Source organism: Vulpes vulpes, chromosome 13 (genome assembly GCF_048418805.1).
Source record: "Vulpes vulpes isolate BD-2025 chromosome 13, VulVul3, whole genome shotgun sequence".
NCBI lineage: Eukaryota > Metazoa > Chordata > Mammalia > Carnivora > Canidae > Vulpes > Vulpes vulpes.
Window position 1 is genome coordinate 81,328,120 of NC_132792.1, and position 18,709 is coordinate 81,346,828.

General features: G+C 46.5%; 1 protein-coding gene, 2 non-coding genes and 3 pseudogenes across 3 annotated transcripts in view; 5 read left to right on the forward strand and 1 right to left on the reverse strand.

The window, feature by feature from the left end:
• ACAA2 (acetyl-CoA acyltransferase 2) overlaps positions 1-17,361 on the reverse strand; it is a 38,189-nt gene extending 20,828 nt beyond the window's left edge. The window contains exons 1-2 of the mRNA XM_026006023.2: positions 17,025-17,361; positions 9,500-9,666 (exon numbers count right to left, since the gene is read on the reverse strand). Coding sequence (XP_025861808.1) covers positions 9,500-9,666; positions 17,025-17,040 — 183 coding nt within the window. The 5' untranslated portion in view covers positions 17,041-17,361. The remainder of the gene's footprint in view (positions 1-9,499; positions 9,667-17,024) is intronic.
• LOC140595206 (dnaJ homolog subfamily A member 1 pseudogene) lies at positions 776-1,989 on the forward strand (annotated as a pseudogene).
• On the forward strand, positions 5,903-7,606 carry LOC112925233 (AP-2 complex subunit beta pseudogene; annotated as a pseudogene).
• Positions 7,630-8,207, forward strand: LOC140595034 (AP-2 complex subunit beta pseudogene; annotated as a pseudogene).
• Positions 17,362-17,692: 331 nt separating the features above from the next.
• On the forward strand, positions 17,693-17,830 carry LOC112925334 (small Cajal body-specific RNA 17). Its single transcript, XR_003236091.1, has one exon.
• Positions 17,831-17,879: 49 nt separating this feature from the next.
• Positions 17,880-17,962, forward strand: LOC140595237 (small Cajal body-specific RNA 18). The gene has a single exon (XR_011996763.1).
• The last annotated feature ends 747 nt before the right edge of the window (positions 17,963-18,709 follow it).

Below are 18,709 nucleotides of genomic sequence, written 5' to 3' on the forward strand. Positions count from 1 at the left end.
CATTAATAAATGAATAAAATTTATTTAAAAAATCAATTATATATTCCTATACACTTGAACAATCTGAAATTAAATGAGAAAACAGTTCCATTCAAAATAGCAACAAAAATAGTAAAGTACTTCGGTATCGACTGAACAAAAGACGTATAAAACATATATTCTAAAAACTATAAAATATTGAAAAAATTAGAGGATTTATACAAATGAAAAAATATCCCATGAATGTTAACATTGTTGAGATGGTGACACTCGTCCAAGTGACCTACAGATTCAACAGAATCCCAGCTGAGTTCTTTATAGAAAGTGATAGATTCGAAAATCCCTATCAAATTGTGAGAGACCCAGAAGAGCCAAAGCTCTGGAAGAATAAGGGATGAGGACTCATATTTCCTAATTCTAAAACTTACTACAAAGAAATTGTAATCAAGACAGTATGGAATGGATATAAAAAGGACAGGCATGCAGATCAAAGGAACAGAATTGAAAGTCCAAAAATAAAATCATGCATCTGTGGTCAACGGATTTTTTTATTTTGTAAACAAGATGTTTTTATTACATAACTTTTTATGTGTCGTAAGGGACATTTCATATGCATTTTGTAAGTGAAGGAGGCCAATGTAGGCATGTTATTTTTTTCAATCTAAACCTAAAATTAGGGAACTTTCCAGAACGCTTGGTGAGACGCGGAGGAGCGGCGGCTGCCCGAGCTGCGCCCAGCAACGCGCTCCTTCCCGCTCCCCCACACCGGCTTCGGCCCTCTTACCCGTTGTAGAAAATGGTGAAAGAAACCACTTACTATGATGTTTTGCGGGTCAAACCCAATGCCACCCAGGAGGAATTGAAAAAGGCTTACAGAAAACTGGCCTTGAAGTACCACCCTGATAAGAATCCAAATGAAGGAGAGAAGTTTAAACAGATTTCTCAAGCTTATGAAGTGCTCTCTGATGCAAAGAAAAGGGAATTATATGACAAAGGAGGAGAACAGGCAATTAAAGAAGGTGGAGCTGGTGGTGGTTTTGGCTCCCCCATGGACATCTTTGATATGTTTTTTGGAGGAGGAGGCAGGATGCAGAGAGAACGGAGAGGTAAAAATGTTGTACATCAGCTCTCAGTAACCTTAGAAGATCTATATAATGGCGCAACAAGAAAACTAGCTCTGCAAAAGAATGTGATTTGCGATAAATGTGAAGGCCGAGGTGGTAAGAAAGGAGCAGTCGAATGTTGTCCCAATTGCCGAGGTACTGGAATGCAAATAAGAATTCATCAGATAGGACCTGGAATGGTTCAGCAAATTCAGTCTGTGTGCATGGAGTGCCAGGGCCATGGGGAACGGATCAGTCCTAAAGATAGATGTAAAAGCTGCAACGGAAGGAAGATAGTTCGAGAGAAGAAGATTCTAGAAGTGCATATTGACAAAGGCATGAAAGATGGCCAGAAGATAACATTCCCTGGTGAGGGAGACCAAGAACCAGGACTTGAACCAGGAGATATTATCATTGTTTTAGATGAGAAGGACCATGCTGTTTTTACTTGACGAGGAGAAGATCTTTTCATGTGTATGGATATACAGCTGGTTGAAGCCCTGTGTGGCTTTCAAAAGCCAAGATCTACTCTTGACAACCAAACCATCGTCATCACCTCTCATCCGGGTCAGATTGTCAAGCATGGGGATATCAAGTGTGTGCTAAATGAAGGCATGCCAATTTATCGTAGACCATATGAGAAGGGTCGCCTAATCATCGAATTTAAGGTAAACTTCCCCGAGAATGGCTTTCTCTCTCCTGATAAACTTTCTTTGCTGGAAAAACTCCTACCTGAGAGGAAGGAAGTAGAAGAGACTGATGAAATGGACCAGGTAGAACTTGTGGACTTTGATCCCAATCAGGAGAGACGGCGCCATTACAATGGGGAAGCATATGAGGATGATGAACATCATCCTAGGGGTGGTGTTCAGTGTCAGACTTCTTAATGGGGCCGGTGAATAACACTGCTGCTGGCATTTTATATGCAGTAGTGGATGAGTGAAGGACTATCATAGCTCACTACTTGCTATTGTTTTTGTTTTAATATTCAACTATAGTAGTGTTTTAAAAGTTAAATGAAGAATAAACTCAAATATAAAAGCTCTGACTTTGCCCTGTATGTATGATGACTTCAGTGTGCAAGATAAGTTTAATACTGTAAAAACTACTTTTAAAAAATCTCCTCTAGCGTTTGTTAGGCCATACCTTGTAATTGATTGCAGCTCTATGTATATGAAACAGTTCAGACTGAAATGCTAGGTGTATGTATTGACTTCAGTGTATGACCCTTAATTGTTAAGCTATGAAGTTAAAACTTGTATTTAATTGGCAAAGAATTTATTAATTTGTAGAGAAGTGTTGGTCTGTAGTTACGTTAAGTAGGATTCATTGTGATGCCTCTGCATTTTATTGCCTCAACTGTTACTTGAAGATGGCATGCTATGTAATTTGGCCTGTAGTATCAGTGATAGAAAGGATACCTCTCTAAAAAAGTGGTTTATTATATGCTGCTGCTTGAGGGCTTGCACTTGTAGAATTGCATTCCCTTCTGTGCCATCTTTTTTTTTAATATATATATATATATATACATATATATATATATGTACATATATATATATCAGTCATGGTTACACTTTTTTTCCTTCTCTTTGGACCAAGATAAACTTCAGAGTAGTGACTTCAGGAGCCAGGGTAACTTAGAATGAAGAGACATTTACGTGGAGAAGTTCATTTGCATGTATGAGACAGGAAGGTGTCTTCTAGGTATGTGACAGGCTTACTTTAAACCATTTAACTTACGCTCCGAAGTAACTGTAATTTCATGTTGGTAGTATAGCAAATTATGATGAATAGTTTTAATTGTATGTTTAAAAGTCATGTTCACAAGCTTAAATCTGGAATCAGAATTAAGCAATTGAAATGTATGTCTCCTTAATATACTGATTACAAAGCATTAAAAAAAATAAACCTAAAATTACTTTTATTTTAAAAAATGTATATTTGAATATAGTTGACACCAAGGTTATATTACTTTCAGGTGCACAACAGAGTGATTTCTACGTGATGTTGTGCTCACAAGTGGCAAGCACCTCTCACAATACGATGCTATTATAATACCACTGACTATACTCCTTGTGCTGTTCCTTTTATTCCCATGACTTATTCATTCCATAACCAGAAGTTTGTAACTCCTACCTTCCTTCACCCAATTTTGCCCATTCCCCTGTAGTAACCATCAGTTCGTTGTCTGTATTTGCAGGTCTGATTCTGCTTTTTTGTGTATTCTGCTTCGTTTGTATTTTTAGACTCCATATGACAGAAATCATATATTTGTCTTGCTCAGTCTATTTCACTTCGCATATTACCCTCTAGGCCCATCCATGTTGTCTCAAATGGTACAATCTCATCCTTTTTATGTCTGCATAATATTCTATTATATACGTACACTCACACAGACACACCCCACATCTTCCTTAGCCACTCATCTGTCAATGGACACTTAGGCTGCTTCCATTTCTTGGCTGTTGTAAATAATGCTGCAATAAACATAAAGGTGAGTGTATCTTTTCGAATTAGTGTTTTCATTTTCTTTGGCTGTATTACCCACTAGTGGAATTCTTGGATCATATGATAGTTCTATTTAAAAGGTTTGACCTCCATGGTGTTTTTCACAGTGGCTGCACCAGCTTACAGTCCCACCAACAGTGCAGGAGGGTTCCTTTTTCTCCACATCCTTGTCAACACTCATTTCTTGTATTTTTTATTTTAGCCGTACTGACAGGTATGAAGTGATATCTCACTGTGGTTTTCATTTATATTTCCCTGATGACTAGTGATGTGGAGCATCTTTTCATGCATCATCTGTTGGCCATCTGGATGTCTTCCTTGGAAAAATGTCTACTCAGGTCCCCTGCCCATTTTTCAATTGGATTGTTTGTTTTTTTGATGTTAAGTTGTATATTTTTTTGTAATTTTGGATATTAACCCCTTATCAGACGTATCATTTGCATATATCTTCTCCCATTCAGGAGGTTGCCTTTTTGTTTTATTGATGGTTTCCTTCACTGTGAAAAAGCTATTTTTTTTTAAAGATTTTAGTTATTCCTAAGAGACACAGAGAGAGAAGCAGAGACACAGGCAGAGGGAGAAGCAGGCTTCCTGCGGGGAGCCCGATGTGGGACTCAATCCCAGGACCCCAGGATCATGCCTTGAGCCGAAGGCAGATGCTCAACTGCTGAGCCACCCAGGCGTCCCTGTGAAAAAGCTTTTTATTTTGATGTAGTCCTAATAGTTTATTTTTGCTTTTGTTTCCCTTGCCTTCAAAGATGTATCTAGAAAAATGTTGCTATGGCCAATGTCAGAGATTCACTGCCTATGTTCTCTTCTAGGATCTTTATGGTTTTAGGTCTCACATTTAGGTCTTTCATCCATTCTCAGTTTATTTTGTGTATGGTGTGAGAAAATGGTTGCTTCATTTTTTTTACATGTAGCTGTCTAGTTTTCCCAGCACCATTTATTGAAGAGATTATCTTTTCCCCACTGTATATCTTTGCCTCCTTTGTCACAGATTAATTCATATGGCTGATTTTTAATAAAAGTGCAAAGACCACTCAATGGAGCAAAGAATGGTCTTTTCAACAAATGGTGCATTTTCAACAAATGCAAAAGAAGTTGAACCTGTATCCCAAAACAAACAACAAATTAATAAAAATTAGTCAACCCAAATATAAGAGCTAATACTATAAAACTCTCAGGGGAAACAACAGGGATAAATATTCATGTACCATGCATTTGGAAATGATTCTTAGATATGACACCAACCAAAACACAAGCAACAAAAAATAAGTTGGGCTTCATCAAAATTAAAAACTTTCGTATTTCAAAGGATACCACCAAGACGTGAAAAGACAACTTAGAATGGAATAAAAGACAACTTACATATCTGATAAAGGACTTGTATCCTGAATATGTAAAGAACTCTTACAACTCAATAATAAACAACACAATTAAAAATGGGAAAAGGATTTGAATAGACATTTCTCTAAGGAGGATACAGAAATAGCCAATAAGCAAATGAAATGGTGTTCATCATCATTAGTTATCAGGGAAAGGCAAACCAAAACCAAAATAAGATATTATTTCACATCCACTAGGATGGCGATAATCAAAAACATGGTTAACAAGTGTTGAAAAGGATGTGGAGAAAATGGAACCTTCACACATTGTAGGTAGGATTGTCAAATGTTCTAGGGGCTTTGGAGAAGTCTGAAAGTTCCTGAAACAATTAAGCATGGAGATACCATATAACCCAGAAATCCTACTCCTAAGTATATAATTAAGAAAAATGAAAACCTCTGTCTACATAAAAACTTGTATATGATGCTCAAAGCAACACTAGGCATGATAGCCAAAATGTGGAAATAACCCAGCTGTTTATCAACTGCATAAGGGAAAAGCAAAATGTGGTATTCCATCTGATGGGATATGATTCTGGCATAGAAAATGAATGAAGTCTGAGGAAAATGTTACACCACCACTCGGGCCGTGCTCTCTGGCTGCCTCTGCCACCCCCTCCCCTGCCCTGGTGCACATTAAAGATCCAAAACCATGACTGAGTCCAAGTATTTCACAACCAATGAAAAAGGAGCAATCTTTGAACTGAAGGCTGAACTCAACAAGGAAAAGAAAGAAGAGGAAAAAAAAAAAAAAAAGAAAGAAGAGGAAGGAAGGAGGCTGTGAAGAAAGTGTTGCTACCACAACTGTGGACAAGGACGTCAGCTCTCTCTCCACGTGTACTGAATTGTATGCAAGCCGACAATCTGGAATTAAAGAAGCTCATGCATCTTTATGTGATGAACTTCACCCCGAGTCAGCCAGACATGGCCGTCACAGCTGTCAACAGCTTTGTGAAGGACTGCGGAGACCCAATCCTCTAATTCAGGCCTTGGCTGTCAGGACTGTGGGATGCATTCAGGGGGATAAGATTACAGAATATCCCTGTGCGCCCCTCTGCATGTGCTTAAAGGATGAAGATCTCTATGTTCAGGAAACAGCAGCAGTATGTGTGACAAAATTCCGTCTTGGGGCACCCAGGTGGCTCAGTGGTTGAGCGTCTGCCTTCAGTTCAAGGTGCGACCCCAGGGTCCTAGGATCGAGTCCCACATCGGGCTCCCTGCATGGAGTCTGCTTCTCCCTCTGCCTGTGTCTCTGCCTCTCTCTCTGTGTCTCTCATGTATAAATAAATCAATAATCTTTTAAAAAAGGAATATATTAAAAAAACAAACAAAACTCCGTATCAATGCCCAAATGGTGGGAGAGCAGGGACCGGTGGATTCTCTACAGGATCTTATGGCAGATTCAAATCCAATGGTGGCAAATTGCTGTGGCAGCATTATCTGAAGGATCCCATCTATGTTAAATTAGAGGAACTGAACATCATGATCTGTCTGGCATCCCAAGACAACACTACTCAGGTTCTGGCAGAATTAAAGGGATATGCCAGAGGTGGATGGATGTTGACTTTGTTTGCAAATCAACAAAGTGCGCGGGCCACTGGACAGTGTGCCATCAAAGGGGAGCAACCTGCAGAGTGCGGGGTCAGCACACTGCTTGATCTCATCCAGACCAAAGTCAATGACATGGTCCAAAAGGCAACTATTGTCATCAGGCACATCTTTTGCCAACACTCCAAGTATGAAAGTATCATTGCCACTCTGAGTGAGGACTTAGACTCCCTAGATGAACCAGATGCTCAAGCAGCTAGGATTTGGACTGCGGGAGAATATGCTGGAGAACAGACAATGCAGAGGTGTTATTGGAAAGCCTCCCGCAGGGTCTGCATGATGAAAGCACCCAGGTGCAGCTCACTCCACTTTCTGCCACTGGAAGGCTGTTTCCCAACAAACCACCAGAAACACAGAAGATGGCACAGCAAGTCTTAAGTTTGGCAACACAGGATTATACTAATCCTGACCTTTGAGACCAGGGCTGTATTTATTGGCGTCTTCTCTCAAACAGACCCTGTGATGGGCAAACAAGTAGTCTTGTTTGAGAAGCCACTGATGTCTGAGGAAACAGATTTTATTATGCCAGCGCTGCTGGATGAGCTAATTTGCCACACTGGATCTTGTGCCTTGGTGTACCATAGCCTCCCAATGCTCCTGTGGAAGGAAGTCACGGAATCCATCGCAAACACTTGTCAATACATCACGGGAGCACTGATGCAGATGAGAGCCCTATTGGTACCACCAGTGCCACCAACCTGGAACAGCCTCAGGTTATCCCCCTTCAAGGTGACCTTCTAGACCTTTTAGCGTTGACCTTGGTCCCCCAGTCAATGTGCTTCAGGTGTCCTCCATACAGATAGGAGGATGGATCTCTTGGGAGGAGGACTAGATGGTCTGGTGGGGCAGTCATCCCATCATCAGGGCCTCCTTCACCTACTCCTGCTGTGGTCAGCAATGGTCTGAATGACCTGTCAGCATTCTCCACAGAACAGGCAGGGGATCTACTGGATGTGTGGTTCTTAAGGCTGTCTGGCTGCCTGCAGGAAGGAGCAGGCTTGGAGATTTCTGGAACATGTATTCACCACCAAGGGCACACCTGTATGGAAATGAACTTCACCAACAAAGCTCAGCAGACATGACAGACTTTGTACTTTAGTCAAACAACAGTGGCTCCGGTGTCATCACCGGAGCATTCCTCTGGCCAACCATACCCCACTGATGCCAAACCAGTGCCCTGATGTCTCCCTGCCTCTGAACACCTTAGGACCATTCAGATGGTCCCCCGAATAACCTGTGGGTGGCTGTGAAAAACAATACTGACGTCTTCTACCTCAACTGCCTCACTCCAGTAAGTGTGTTTTTTGTCAAAGACTCTCAGAATGGAGCACCAGGTCTTCCTTGCTACGTGGAAAGATATTCCCAACGAAAATGAACTTTGGTTTCAGATTAAGGAATGTCAATTTAAAGGCTGACACCGTTTCCAGCAAACCACAAAACAACGTCTAATCCTCTTGCCAAGAGGAATATGGAAGGGGAGGACATGCTCTACCAATCCCTGAAGCTCAGCAACGGCATTTGGATGTTGGCTGGGCTACACATCCAGCCAGGAAACCCAAATTATATGCTGTAGCTCCAGTGTAGAGCTCCTGAAGTCTCTCTGTACATCTGTCGGGTCTAGGACAGCACTTTGAAAAGCTAACAGATGGGTCCGGTGGCCTCCAGCCACCCTGTGAAGGGTGCAAGCCATGAACTCTTAACCAGAAGAAATCGTATTGCTGCACAAACTCTGAGCTGGAACACAGTGAGGCCACACAGCAGGGTAGTGACTAGTCAGTCTAATCTGTGCTACCATCACAGCAAAACCTGTTGGATAGTTTTAGCTTCCTGTGAACATGTGTAACCACTGCTTCAATCACCTCCCGCCTCCCACGTCCCACTGCTGCTACCTGTCCTTACTTGCAAGCTTCTCCAGTGTGTGCCAATGGCTGGCATCTGAGTGTAGTCTGGTATTTTGTAACTGAGAGTTCATTTCAAAAGCAGAAAAAGGGGGATCCCTGGGTGGCTCAGTGGTTTGGCGCCTGCCTTCGACCCAGGGCCTGATCCTGGAGCCCCGGGATCGAGTCCCACATCGGGCTCCCCGCATGGAGCCTGCTTCTCCCTCTGCCTGTCTCTGCCTCTCTCACCCTCTGTGTATCTCATGAATAAATAAAATCTTAAAAAAAAAAAAAAAAACCTATAAAAAAAAAAAAAAAGCAGAAAAAAAAGTCAAAGTAAGAAGTGTCACTGAAAGAAGAAAAGACGAAGTCGTCTAGACTCCACCACAAACAAAATGCGTTCTTAGTAGAAGCCAAATCTCGGAGTCAGGGCCCGGGACCAGGGTGGGAACAGCTGCACATCCCTTCCGAGCTTCCGGCTGCCCTCGGAGCTGAGCCCCGCGAGGGGCAGCAGCAGCCTCCAGTCTTCGCCGCCGGTCCCTCCAAGGAGCCACCGCGCGCCACGCGGGCCCGTCATAGCAAGGCTGGGAGGAGGAAGAGGCCATATGCTCCAAAGGCACGTACAGCTTTCATTATCCACAAATGATGAGCTTTGTGCAGCGTGGCGGAGCAAGCCGGATGGTGAAGGCACAACCCCCAGCAGGGACTGGCCATGCTCCTGCTGGGGCCTGCCAGTGTTTTCTGCCCTCCTCAGTGGTATAGACAAAGCCAGCGAGGTGGAGGCACGTCAAGGAAATGAATCTGACCTTAGGAAGCGATGGGCTAAAACCCCAACGGGACGGGTCTATGGCTTCCAGAGTCCGCGTGGCTTTGAATCCTACTCACCATTGCTCCTGGGGTCACAGGAGTGTTCAATTCATAAATGCCTTTAACTATTATTAACTAGCTTGCCATTGAGACCCATTCAGGAAGTGACTTTTTGAGTAACTATGGAGCAACGGAATGAACACCCCCCCCCCACACCCCCCCTACTAACCTGGATGACATTGCCTATGATGATGCTGTCGATGGCCTCAGGTGACACACCACCTGCAGACAGGGCAGCCCTGGCGGCCAGTTCCGTCAGGTCAGTAGCCGTGAAGTCCTTCAGGAGCCCGCCGTAGGCTCCGAAGGGCGTCCGCTTGGCGGCAACGATGAACACACCTGTTGTCACCCGGGAGAGACATGTGAGGGCAAGCGGGTCCCTCGGTGTCCCCACGCCTCCGTCACCTCACCGCGGGACTCTAGCGCTAGGTCCTGCTCCCAACTAGGACACGGCTGACCCTCGTCACGTAACAGGACAGAAGGCAAATCTCGTCCGTGGTGGCAGTGTCAAGGAAGGGTCACCGCAAGCGACACCCACACGCCAACGGGAGCCCACTCGGCCACAGAACATTCCTGCCCCCCCGGGATCAGCCGCACCGCAAACATTCGTTTTTTTTTTTTTTTTTTGTAAATTTATTTTTTATTGGTGTCCAATTTGCCAACATATAGAATAACACCCAGTGCTCATCCCATCAAGTGCTCCCCTCAGTGCCCGTCACCCAGTCACCCCCACCCCCCGCCCACCTCCCCTTCCCCCGCCCCTAGTTCGTTTCCCAGAGTTAGGAGTCTCTCATGTTGTCTCCCTTTCTGATATTTCCCACTCATTTTTTCTCCTTTCCCCTTTATTCCGTCATTATTTTTTATATTCCCCAAATGAATGAGACCATATAATGTTTGTCCTTCTCTGATTGACTTATTTCACTCAGCATAATACCCTTCAGTTCCACCCACGTCGAAGCAAATGGTGGGTATTTGTCGTTTCTAATGGCTGAGTAATATTCCACTGTATACATAGACCATATTTTCTTTATCCATTCATCAATGCCCAGAAATCAGTAGCATTTCTATACACTAACAATGAAACTGAAGAAAGAGAAATTAAGGAGTTAATCCAATTTACAATTGCACCCAAAAGCATAAGATACCTAGGAATAAACCTAACCAGAGGCAAAGGATCTATACCCTAAAAACTACAGGACACTTCTGAAAGAAATGGAGGAAGACACAAAGAGATGGAAAAATATTCCATGCTCATGGATTGGAAGAATTAATATTGTGAAAATGTCAATGTTACCCAGGGCAATTTACACGTTTAATACAATCCCTATCAAAATACCATGGACTTTCTTCACAGAGTTGGAACAAATTATTTTAAGATTTGTGTGGAGTCAGAAAAGACCCCGAATAGCCAGGGGAATTTTAAAAAAGAAAACCATATCTGGGGGCATCACAATGCCAGATTTCAGGTCGTACTACAAAGCTGTGGTCATCAAGACAGTGTGGTACTGGCACAAAAACAGACACATAGGTCAATGGAACAGAACAGAGAATCCAGAAGTGGACCCTCAACTTTATGGTCAACTAATATTCGACAAAGGAGGAAAGACTATCCACTGGAAAAAAGTCTCTTCAATAAATGGTGCTGGGAAAATTGGACATCCACATGCAGAAGAATGAAACTAGACCACTCTCTTGCACCATACACAGAGATTAACTCAAAATGGATGAAACATCTAAATGTGAGACAAGAATCCATCAAAATCCTAGAGGAGGCAACACCCTTTTGGAACTCAGCCACAGTAACTTCTTGCAAGATACATCCATGAAGGCAAGAGAAACAAAAGTAAAAATGAACTACTGGGACTTCATCGAGAAGAAGCTTTTGCACAGCAAAAGAAGAAACGGTCAACAAAACTAAAAGATACAGAATGGGAGAAGATATTTGCAAAAGACATATCAGGTAAAAGGCTAGTATCCAAGATCTATAAAGAACTTATTAAACTCAACAGCAGAGAAACAAACAATCCAATCATGAAATGGGCAAAAGACATGAAGAGAAATCTCACAGAGGAAGACACAGACATGGCCAACAAGCACTTGAGGAAATGCTCCGCATCACTTGCCATCAGGGAAATACAAATCCAAACCACAATGAGATACCACCTCACACCTGTGAGAATGGGGAAAATTAACAAGGCAGGAAACCACAAATGTTAGAGGATGTGGAGAAAGGGGAACCCTCCTGCACTGTTGGTGGGAATGTGAACTGGTGCAGCCACTCTGGAAAACTGTGTGGAGGTTCCTCGGTGTCCATCGAAAGGCAAACGTTCATTTGAAACTGAAATGCTTCTTCCATGTGCTGGAGCAAGTTGCCTATTCACAGAATCAAAGAATCTCTAAATTCGAACTTCTCTTGAAGTTTGAGGCCAACCAAGCACTCTCCTCATAGAAAATTCCTGATGAGAGAAAACACACTCATCTGCTGGGAAATGTTCAGTAAGGAGGCGGGGTCCTCTGTGCGGGGCATGGGCCACGACCCGACAGACTGCAGGGTGACTTTCCTCCTACAAGCTGCTCCAGCTCCCCCAGACTTCCACCCACCGATCTTACTTCTACCCAAAATGCATCCCAAGTCAGAAAAATAGTTGGGGGGGGGGGCGGGGAGAAAAGGAAGAAAAATAGTTTCTAGCATTGATGATGCTTTGAATGTGAATTCTATATGCCTTTACTTTTGGAGCCGTGGCATGACTAAACTACAAATTTCAAATGATATGAACCACTATATTTTACCCTTGGAATAAAGTGGGCAAAAGAGATCCCCCCCTTTTTTAAAGATTATATTCATTATTTGAGAAGGTGAGAGAGGGAGAGAGCACCAGCAGGGGCAGAGGGAGAAGCAGACTCCCCGCTGAGCAGGGAGCCCAGTGCCGGGTGAGCCCAGGACCCCGGGATCACGAACTGAGCCGAAGGCAGATGCTCAACAGACTGAGCCCTGCAGGCGCCCCGAGAGATCACCTTTCACACGGGTAGCCCCTCCAGATCTGGATTCAGCTAACCTGTAAAATCCCCTGGATCTGAAGCCAATAAAAGGCATTCTTCCAACCCTTCTTTATTTGATGGTAATTCTGGTTGCTTTCTTCTAAAGACATTCTAGTTTGCCAATCTTATTAAAATGTGTTGCTTAGAATACAGTAATATTTCCTGCACTCACTCTAACCACCAAGACTACAGGAGAATTATCCAAACATATGTTAATGTAAACGAAGACTGTTAGTTTATGGTATCACTGTTAAGTCCAGTGGATGCCCTTGTGCAAGTAAATAAAAATCACTCCTTCCAAAGCACTCTACGGCCACCTCCCCCCAAAAAGGGTCATAAAGTCTGATGGTGTGAGTGACGCTCACTAGAGCTGTGTGATGCAAAACTTGCACCCAATATAACCATTTTAATCACACTGACATTTATTAGGCACCAACAAAGCACTAGACATTTTATCACTTTTCATAGACTATGTAATCTTCCCAAAAATCCTGCAAGGATTGGCTCACCCCAAAACAATCTGAGCTCACATTTCCAACACTCGCCAAGAAAGTATGGGACTTTCAACAATGAGTTTGTGCCAAGATATTAGCCTGTAATTGAGGCCATATAAACATTATACCACTCTTGATATTTAAGGACAATTCTCCAGGTTATGTTAGTGGAGATTATCTCTTTCGTGGAACAAATTCAACCTATCCTTAAAAACAAAAACAGCTTCATTCCTACTTTGAGAAACTCATGGTTTAAAAGAATGTTAGGAAGGGCATCTGGGTGGCTCAATTAGGTTAGGCATCAGTCGATAGGCATCCGACTCTTGACTTTGGCTCAAGTCATGATCTCAGGGTCATGAGATGCAGCCTTGCACTGGGCTCCCAGCAGTCTGCTTGAGATTCTCTCTCCCCCTTCCTCTGTTCTTCCCCCTGCTCATGCTCTAAATATTTTTTAAAAATAAAAGAATGTTAGCAGTAACCTATACAACTATAATTTAGATCAGATATATTTTTAGATATAATATTCAGATATTTACAAGACCATAAATATTAGTTCAGTGCATTAGAGATGTTTTGTTCTGATAGATGGGTTGTTCTGTGCCACTCTATCTTCTTCAATTTTTTTTTAAATGTCCTCTAATCCCCTTGCGTAATAGTTTACTTATTTTTATGTCGGTATTTTATTTGTCTTTCCCTTTCCCATGTTTTCTTCCTAATTTCATTACAGCCTAATTTCATAAGCCATGTGCTCATGGCTTAATATGCTCCTATCCAACCAACTCTTCTGCAAACAGCCATGACAATTTAGAAGAATGACTTACCTGAAGGCCTTAGGGAACGAACAAAACTAGGCAGACATGGAGGAGATATGCAAGAAGGAAACTACAGGGTAAGCATCCAATTTATTTATAGTCTCTGACTTGAAGGCAGGCAATCTACACCACAGGAATGGGTAGAACTCAGGGACTCATCATAGTCTTACTGGCTTGATGGATCAGAGAACTGAGCTCGTAACCCACTGGTAAATGAGAACGAATCTGGGAAAGGACCACAGGCTGGAGGCCAAATCCTATATATGAAATCTGCCTAAATATCTGGCTGACCCCTTACTCATGCACCTACAAGTATCTTGGCTAAGGCTAACAGAACCGAACTTAGATTTGAGCTCTTGCCCTCTACAGGGAAGACAGAGTTTACCACTTGAATTCAGCCAAATTAACCACCTGCAAAAATAAATAGACAACCAAACAATAAATTAACATGTTTTAGAAGAACATAACAGAATTTGGTCCCTACAATGTTTTTTTTTTAAAGATTTTATTTATTTATTTATTTATTTATTTATTTATTTATTTATTTATTTATTTATTCATTCATTCATTCATTCATTCATGAGAGACAGAGAGTAGGAGAGAGGCAGAGGCAGAGGCACAGGCAGAAGGAGAAGCAGACTCCATGCAGGGAATCTGATGTGGGACTCGATCCTGGGACTCCAAGATCACTTCCTGGGCCAAAGGCAGGTGTCAAACCGCTGAGCCACCCAGGCGTCCCCCCTACAATGTTTCATATGCAATGTCCATGCTACAATCCAAAATGAATGCATATTGAAGAAACAAGAAAATATGATTCATTTTTAAGAGTAAAGACATTCAACAGAGACCAAGCGCAAGACGACTCAAATGTTAGAATTAGCAGGCCAGGATTTTAAAGCACCTATCTATGGTAACTATGTACAAGGATGTAAAGGAAACATGCTTATTATAAAGGATAGACCATTTCAGCAAAGAAACAAACTATAAAAAAAAATCAAAATGGAAAAAAAATTTTTTTTTTTTTTTTGGAAAAAAAATTTTAAATGGCAATTCTAAAACTGAAAGGTATCTGATGGAAAAAATCCACTGAATGGGCTTAACAGAAGAATGGAAATGAAAGGAGAGTCAGTGACTTTGAACATAAGTCAACAGAAATTTTACAATCCGAAAAGAGTAAAAAAAGAAAACAAAAAACATGGGCAAAACATCGAAGTCTGACAAAGGAACAACGGTGACTCAATAGAGAGAGGGTAGTCTTTTCAGCAAATGACATCCACATGCAAAAATAAACACATTAATAAAAAAATGAAATCTAGGCACAGACCTTAAACCTTTCACAATTAACTCAAAATGGACAATAGTTTTAAATGTCAAATGCAAAACTATAAAACTCCTACAAGATAATACAGGATAAAATCTAGGTGACCTTGGGCTTGGTGATAACTTTTTAGATTCAACACCGATAGTCTGATCCATCCATGAAGTAAAAATGTGATAATGTGAACATCATTAGAAGGAAAAACTTCTGCTCTGCAAGACACATTAAAGGAAATGAAAAGAACAAGCTACAAAATGAGAGTATTTACAAAACACTTAATTTGATAAAAGCCTGGTGTCCAAAATACACAAATCTTAAAATTCAACCTTAAGAAAGCCAAAAACCCAGTTAAAATGTCGGTTAAAAACCTTAACAGACATTTCACTGTTAGATGACACAACGATGGGAAACAGCGATATAAAAATATATTCAACATCTTACGTAATTAGGGACCTAACATTAAAATAACAATGAGAGGCCACCACAGAGCTATTAGGATGGCTAAGATCCAAAACACCAACAATGCTGGTGAGGATGCCAAGCAAATAAAAACCTCTTCCGTTGCTGCCAGGAATGTGAAATAAGAGCACTCTGAAAGAAGTTTGGCAGTTTCTTAAAAAAGTAAAAAGCGGGACACCTGGGTGCCTCAGTTGGTTAAGTGCCTGCCTGCAGCTCAGGTCATGATCCCAGGGTCCTGGGACTGACCCCTGCATCAGGCTCCTGATCCTGGGGAAGCCTGCTTCACCCTCTCCCTCTGCCACTCCCCCTGCTTGTGGGGTCAAATACATAAACAAAATCTTTATAAACAGGGGCTCCTCTGGGGGGCTCAGTGTTGAGCAGCTGCCTTTGGCTCAGGGCTGATCCTGGGTCCCCGCATGGGGACTCCCCGCAGGGAACCTGCTTCTCCCTCTGCCTGTGCCTCCACCTGTCTCTGTGTCTCATGAATAAATAAAAATTAAATAAACAAAAACAAAAAACCTAAAACAAAACCTACTCTACCCACACCATACAGCAATCACCGTTCCTATGTGTTGACATAAAGGAGTTGAAGACTTATGTCGGAGCAAAAACCTGCACGTGAACGTTTATAGCAGCTTTATGCATGATTGCCAACACTTGTAAGAAACCAAGATGTTGTTCGGAAGGTGAGTGGACGTAGCACATCCATACAGTAGAACATTTTCAGCAATAAAAATAAATGAGCTGTCAAATGATGAAAACACATGGAGGCAGCTTAACCGCACACGGGTAGGTGAAGGAAGCCAATCCAGAAGGGCTAGAGACTGTGAGTCCAGCTACAGGCTTTGGAAAAGGCCAGACTATGGAGACAGAACCAAGGTCAGGGGCTGCCAAAGGACTTACAAGGCATGATGTGACCGCGAAGGAAAAACATCCCACTAAAACAAGAGGGATAAAGCAATGTAACAACTGCCATCCTATCCGTTAGGTAAATATTAACTCGTTTAATTAGAGGAACTGCAGACAGCAACCAGGACCAATTAAGGAAAACTGCTGTCTCCGCATTCATTTCAGTTCCCAGATTAATTTGCAGACACTCCCCCAAAAGTCAAATAGGAGTAAAAGAACTATTCCTCGGGGGCGACCATCTACCACATCCTGGGCGGGATGCACGCTAATAAAAAACCGGGGGACTGGTCCTTCTGGTTCCTGATTCACGTACTTCGTGACTGCAGCTTCCAGGAAGGGAAAGACCAGGGGGCGGGGGCCGGGGGCTCCCCTTCCTCCCCACCCGCCCCCGGCACCCCGGACCCCTTCGGCGGCGGGGGCCCCTCGGCCACGCAGCCCTCCGCCCCAGGCCGCGCGGCGCTCACGGCGCCGCCCCACTTTGCCCACCCGCTGGGGAAAGCCGGGGCGCGGGGGGCGGCGGTGGCGCGCGGAAAGGCCCGACGGCCTTCAAGGTCGGAAGCCAGCGGGCCTCGGGCTCGCCCCTCCGCGGCCAACCGCGCCCAAGTCGCCGCGGCCCGACCCGCGCGAGCCCTCGGGGCTGCCCCCGGCGCCCCCCGCGCCGCTCACCTCGGAGCAGGGCCATGGCGAGGCGTCCCGCTTCCCTCCAGCCGCCGGCCGCGCCCCCGGCCCCGCCGGACAGAGGCGCCTCGCTCCGCCCCTGCCCTTTCACCCACTTGGCCGCTGGGGTTCGCCGCCCTCAGCGCGACGTGCCCGCCCGCACCCCCGGGGCCGCCGGGAGCCGTGCCCAGCCGCGCGGCGCCTCCCCACTCTGCCCTCGAACCCACCTCTCCGCCCCCCCGCCCCCCATCGCCCGTTCGCCGCGCCCCTGGCCTCGGTCACCCGTGGGCCCCCAGCACAGCTCGCCGTCACCGCCCCAGGCACCCCCGCACCTACACGCCCGCTGGGGGCCGGAGCGGGGACAGGGCCGGGGCGGGGGAGCGCGGGGAGCGCGGGGAGCGCGGGCCGGGAGGGGGGTGGGGGGGAGCGCGGCCGGAAGTCGGGGGCGGGAGTGCGGGGAGCGCGCGCCGGGAGGGGGGTGGGGGGAGCGCGGCCGGAAGTCGGGGGCGGGGCGCAGAGGGCGGCGCCGCGGGATTGGCTGGGCGTCCGTGGCGGGCGCGGGGGCGGGTGCGCCTGCGCCTGCGCCGAGGGGCCGAGGCCTAGGCTGCCGGGCGGGAGAGGGGCCGGGAGGACCCGGTGGGGGGTGGGGGGCGGTGGTCGGGGTTGGAAGCGCGGGAACCCCGAGTCCCCAATGTAGCCCCCTCGTGAGCTCGCGGTATTTTCCTTATATGATCGAGCTCCGCTCGGCGCCGCTGGCCCGGAGCCCGAGAGGATTATGAAAACGTGTGGGGTGAGGTGGGGCTGGGGACCGGGGCGGGGAGACGGGGGCGGTCGGGGAGGCCCCTGCCCTGTAGCGGCGAGCCCGGGTCGATGATGACGTGACCACTGCGCAATCTGAGTTCTAGGAACCAGATGATGGAGTGGATGCTGAGAGCCGACTGAGACCTCCGGGCGAGCGGGGAGCGGGGGGGGGAGCGGGGAGCGGGGGGGGAGCGGGGGCGTCCGCAGGGCCCGGGCTCCGGGAGGGCCGGGGTCCTGGGCGCGGGGGTGGGGGTGGGGGAGAGCGGGGGGTCGCTCCGGGAGGGCCGGGGTCCTGGGGGTGGGGGTGGGGGAGAGCGGGGGGTCGCTCCGGGAGGGCCGGGGTCCTGGGCGCGGGGGTGGGGGTGGGGGGGAGCGGGGGGTCGCTCCGGGAGGGCCGGGGTCCTGGGCGCGGGGGTGGGGGTGGGGGGGAGCGGGGGGTCGCTCCGGGAGGGCCGGGGTCCTGGGCGCGGGGGTGGGGGTGGGGGAGAGCGGGGGGTCGCTCCGGGAGGGCCGGGGTCCTGGGCGCGGGGGTGGGGGTGGGGGGGAGCGGGGGGTCGCTCCGGGAGGGCCGGGGTCCTGGGCGCGGGGGGGGGGGGTGGGGGGGGAGCGGGGGGTCGCTCCGGGAGGGCCGGGGTCCTGGGCGCGGGGGTGGGGGTGGGGGAGAGCGGGGGGTCGCTCCGGGAGGGCCGGGGTCCTGGGCGCGGGGGTGGGGGTGGGGGAGAGCGGGGGGTCGCTCCGGGAGGGCCGGGGTCCTGGGCGCGGGGGTGGGGGTGGGGGGGAGCGGGGGGTCGCTCCGGGAGGGCCGGGGTCCTGGGCGCGGGGGTGGGGGTGGGGGGGAGCGGGGGGTCGCTCCGGGAGGGCCGGGGTCCTGGGCGCGGGGGGGGGTGGGGGTG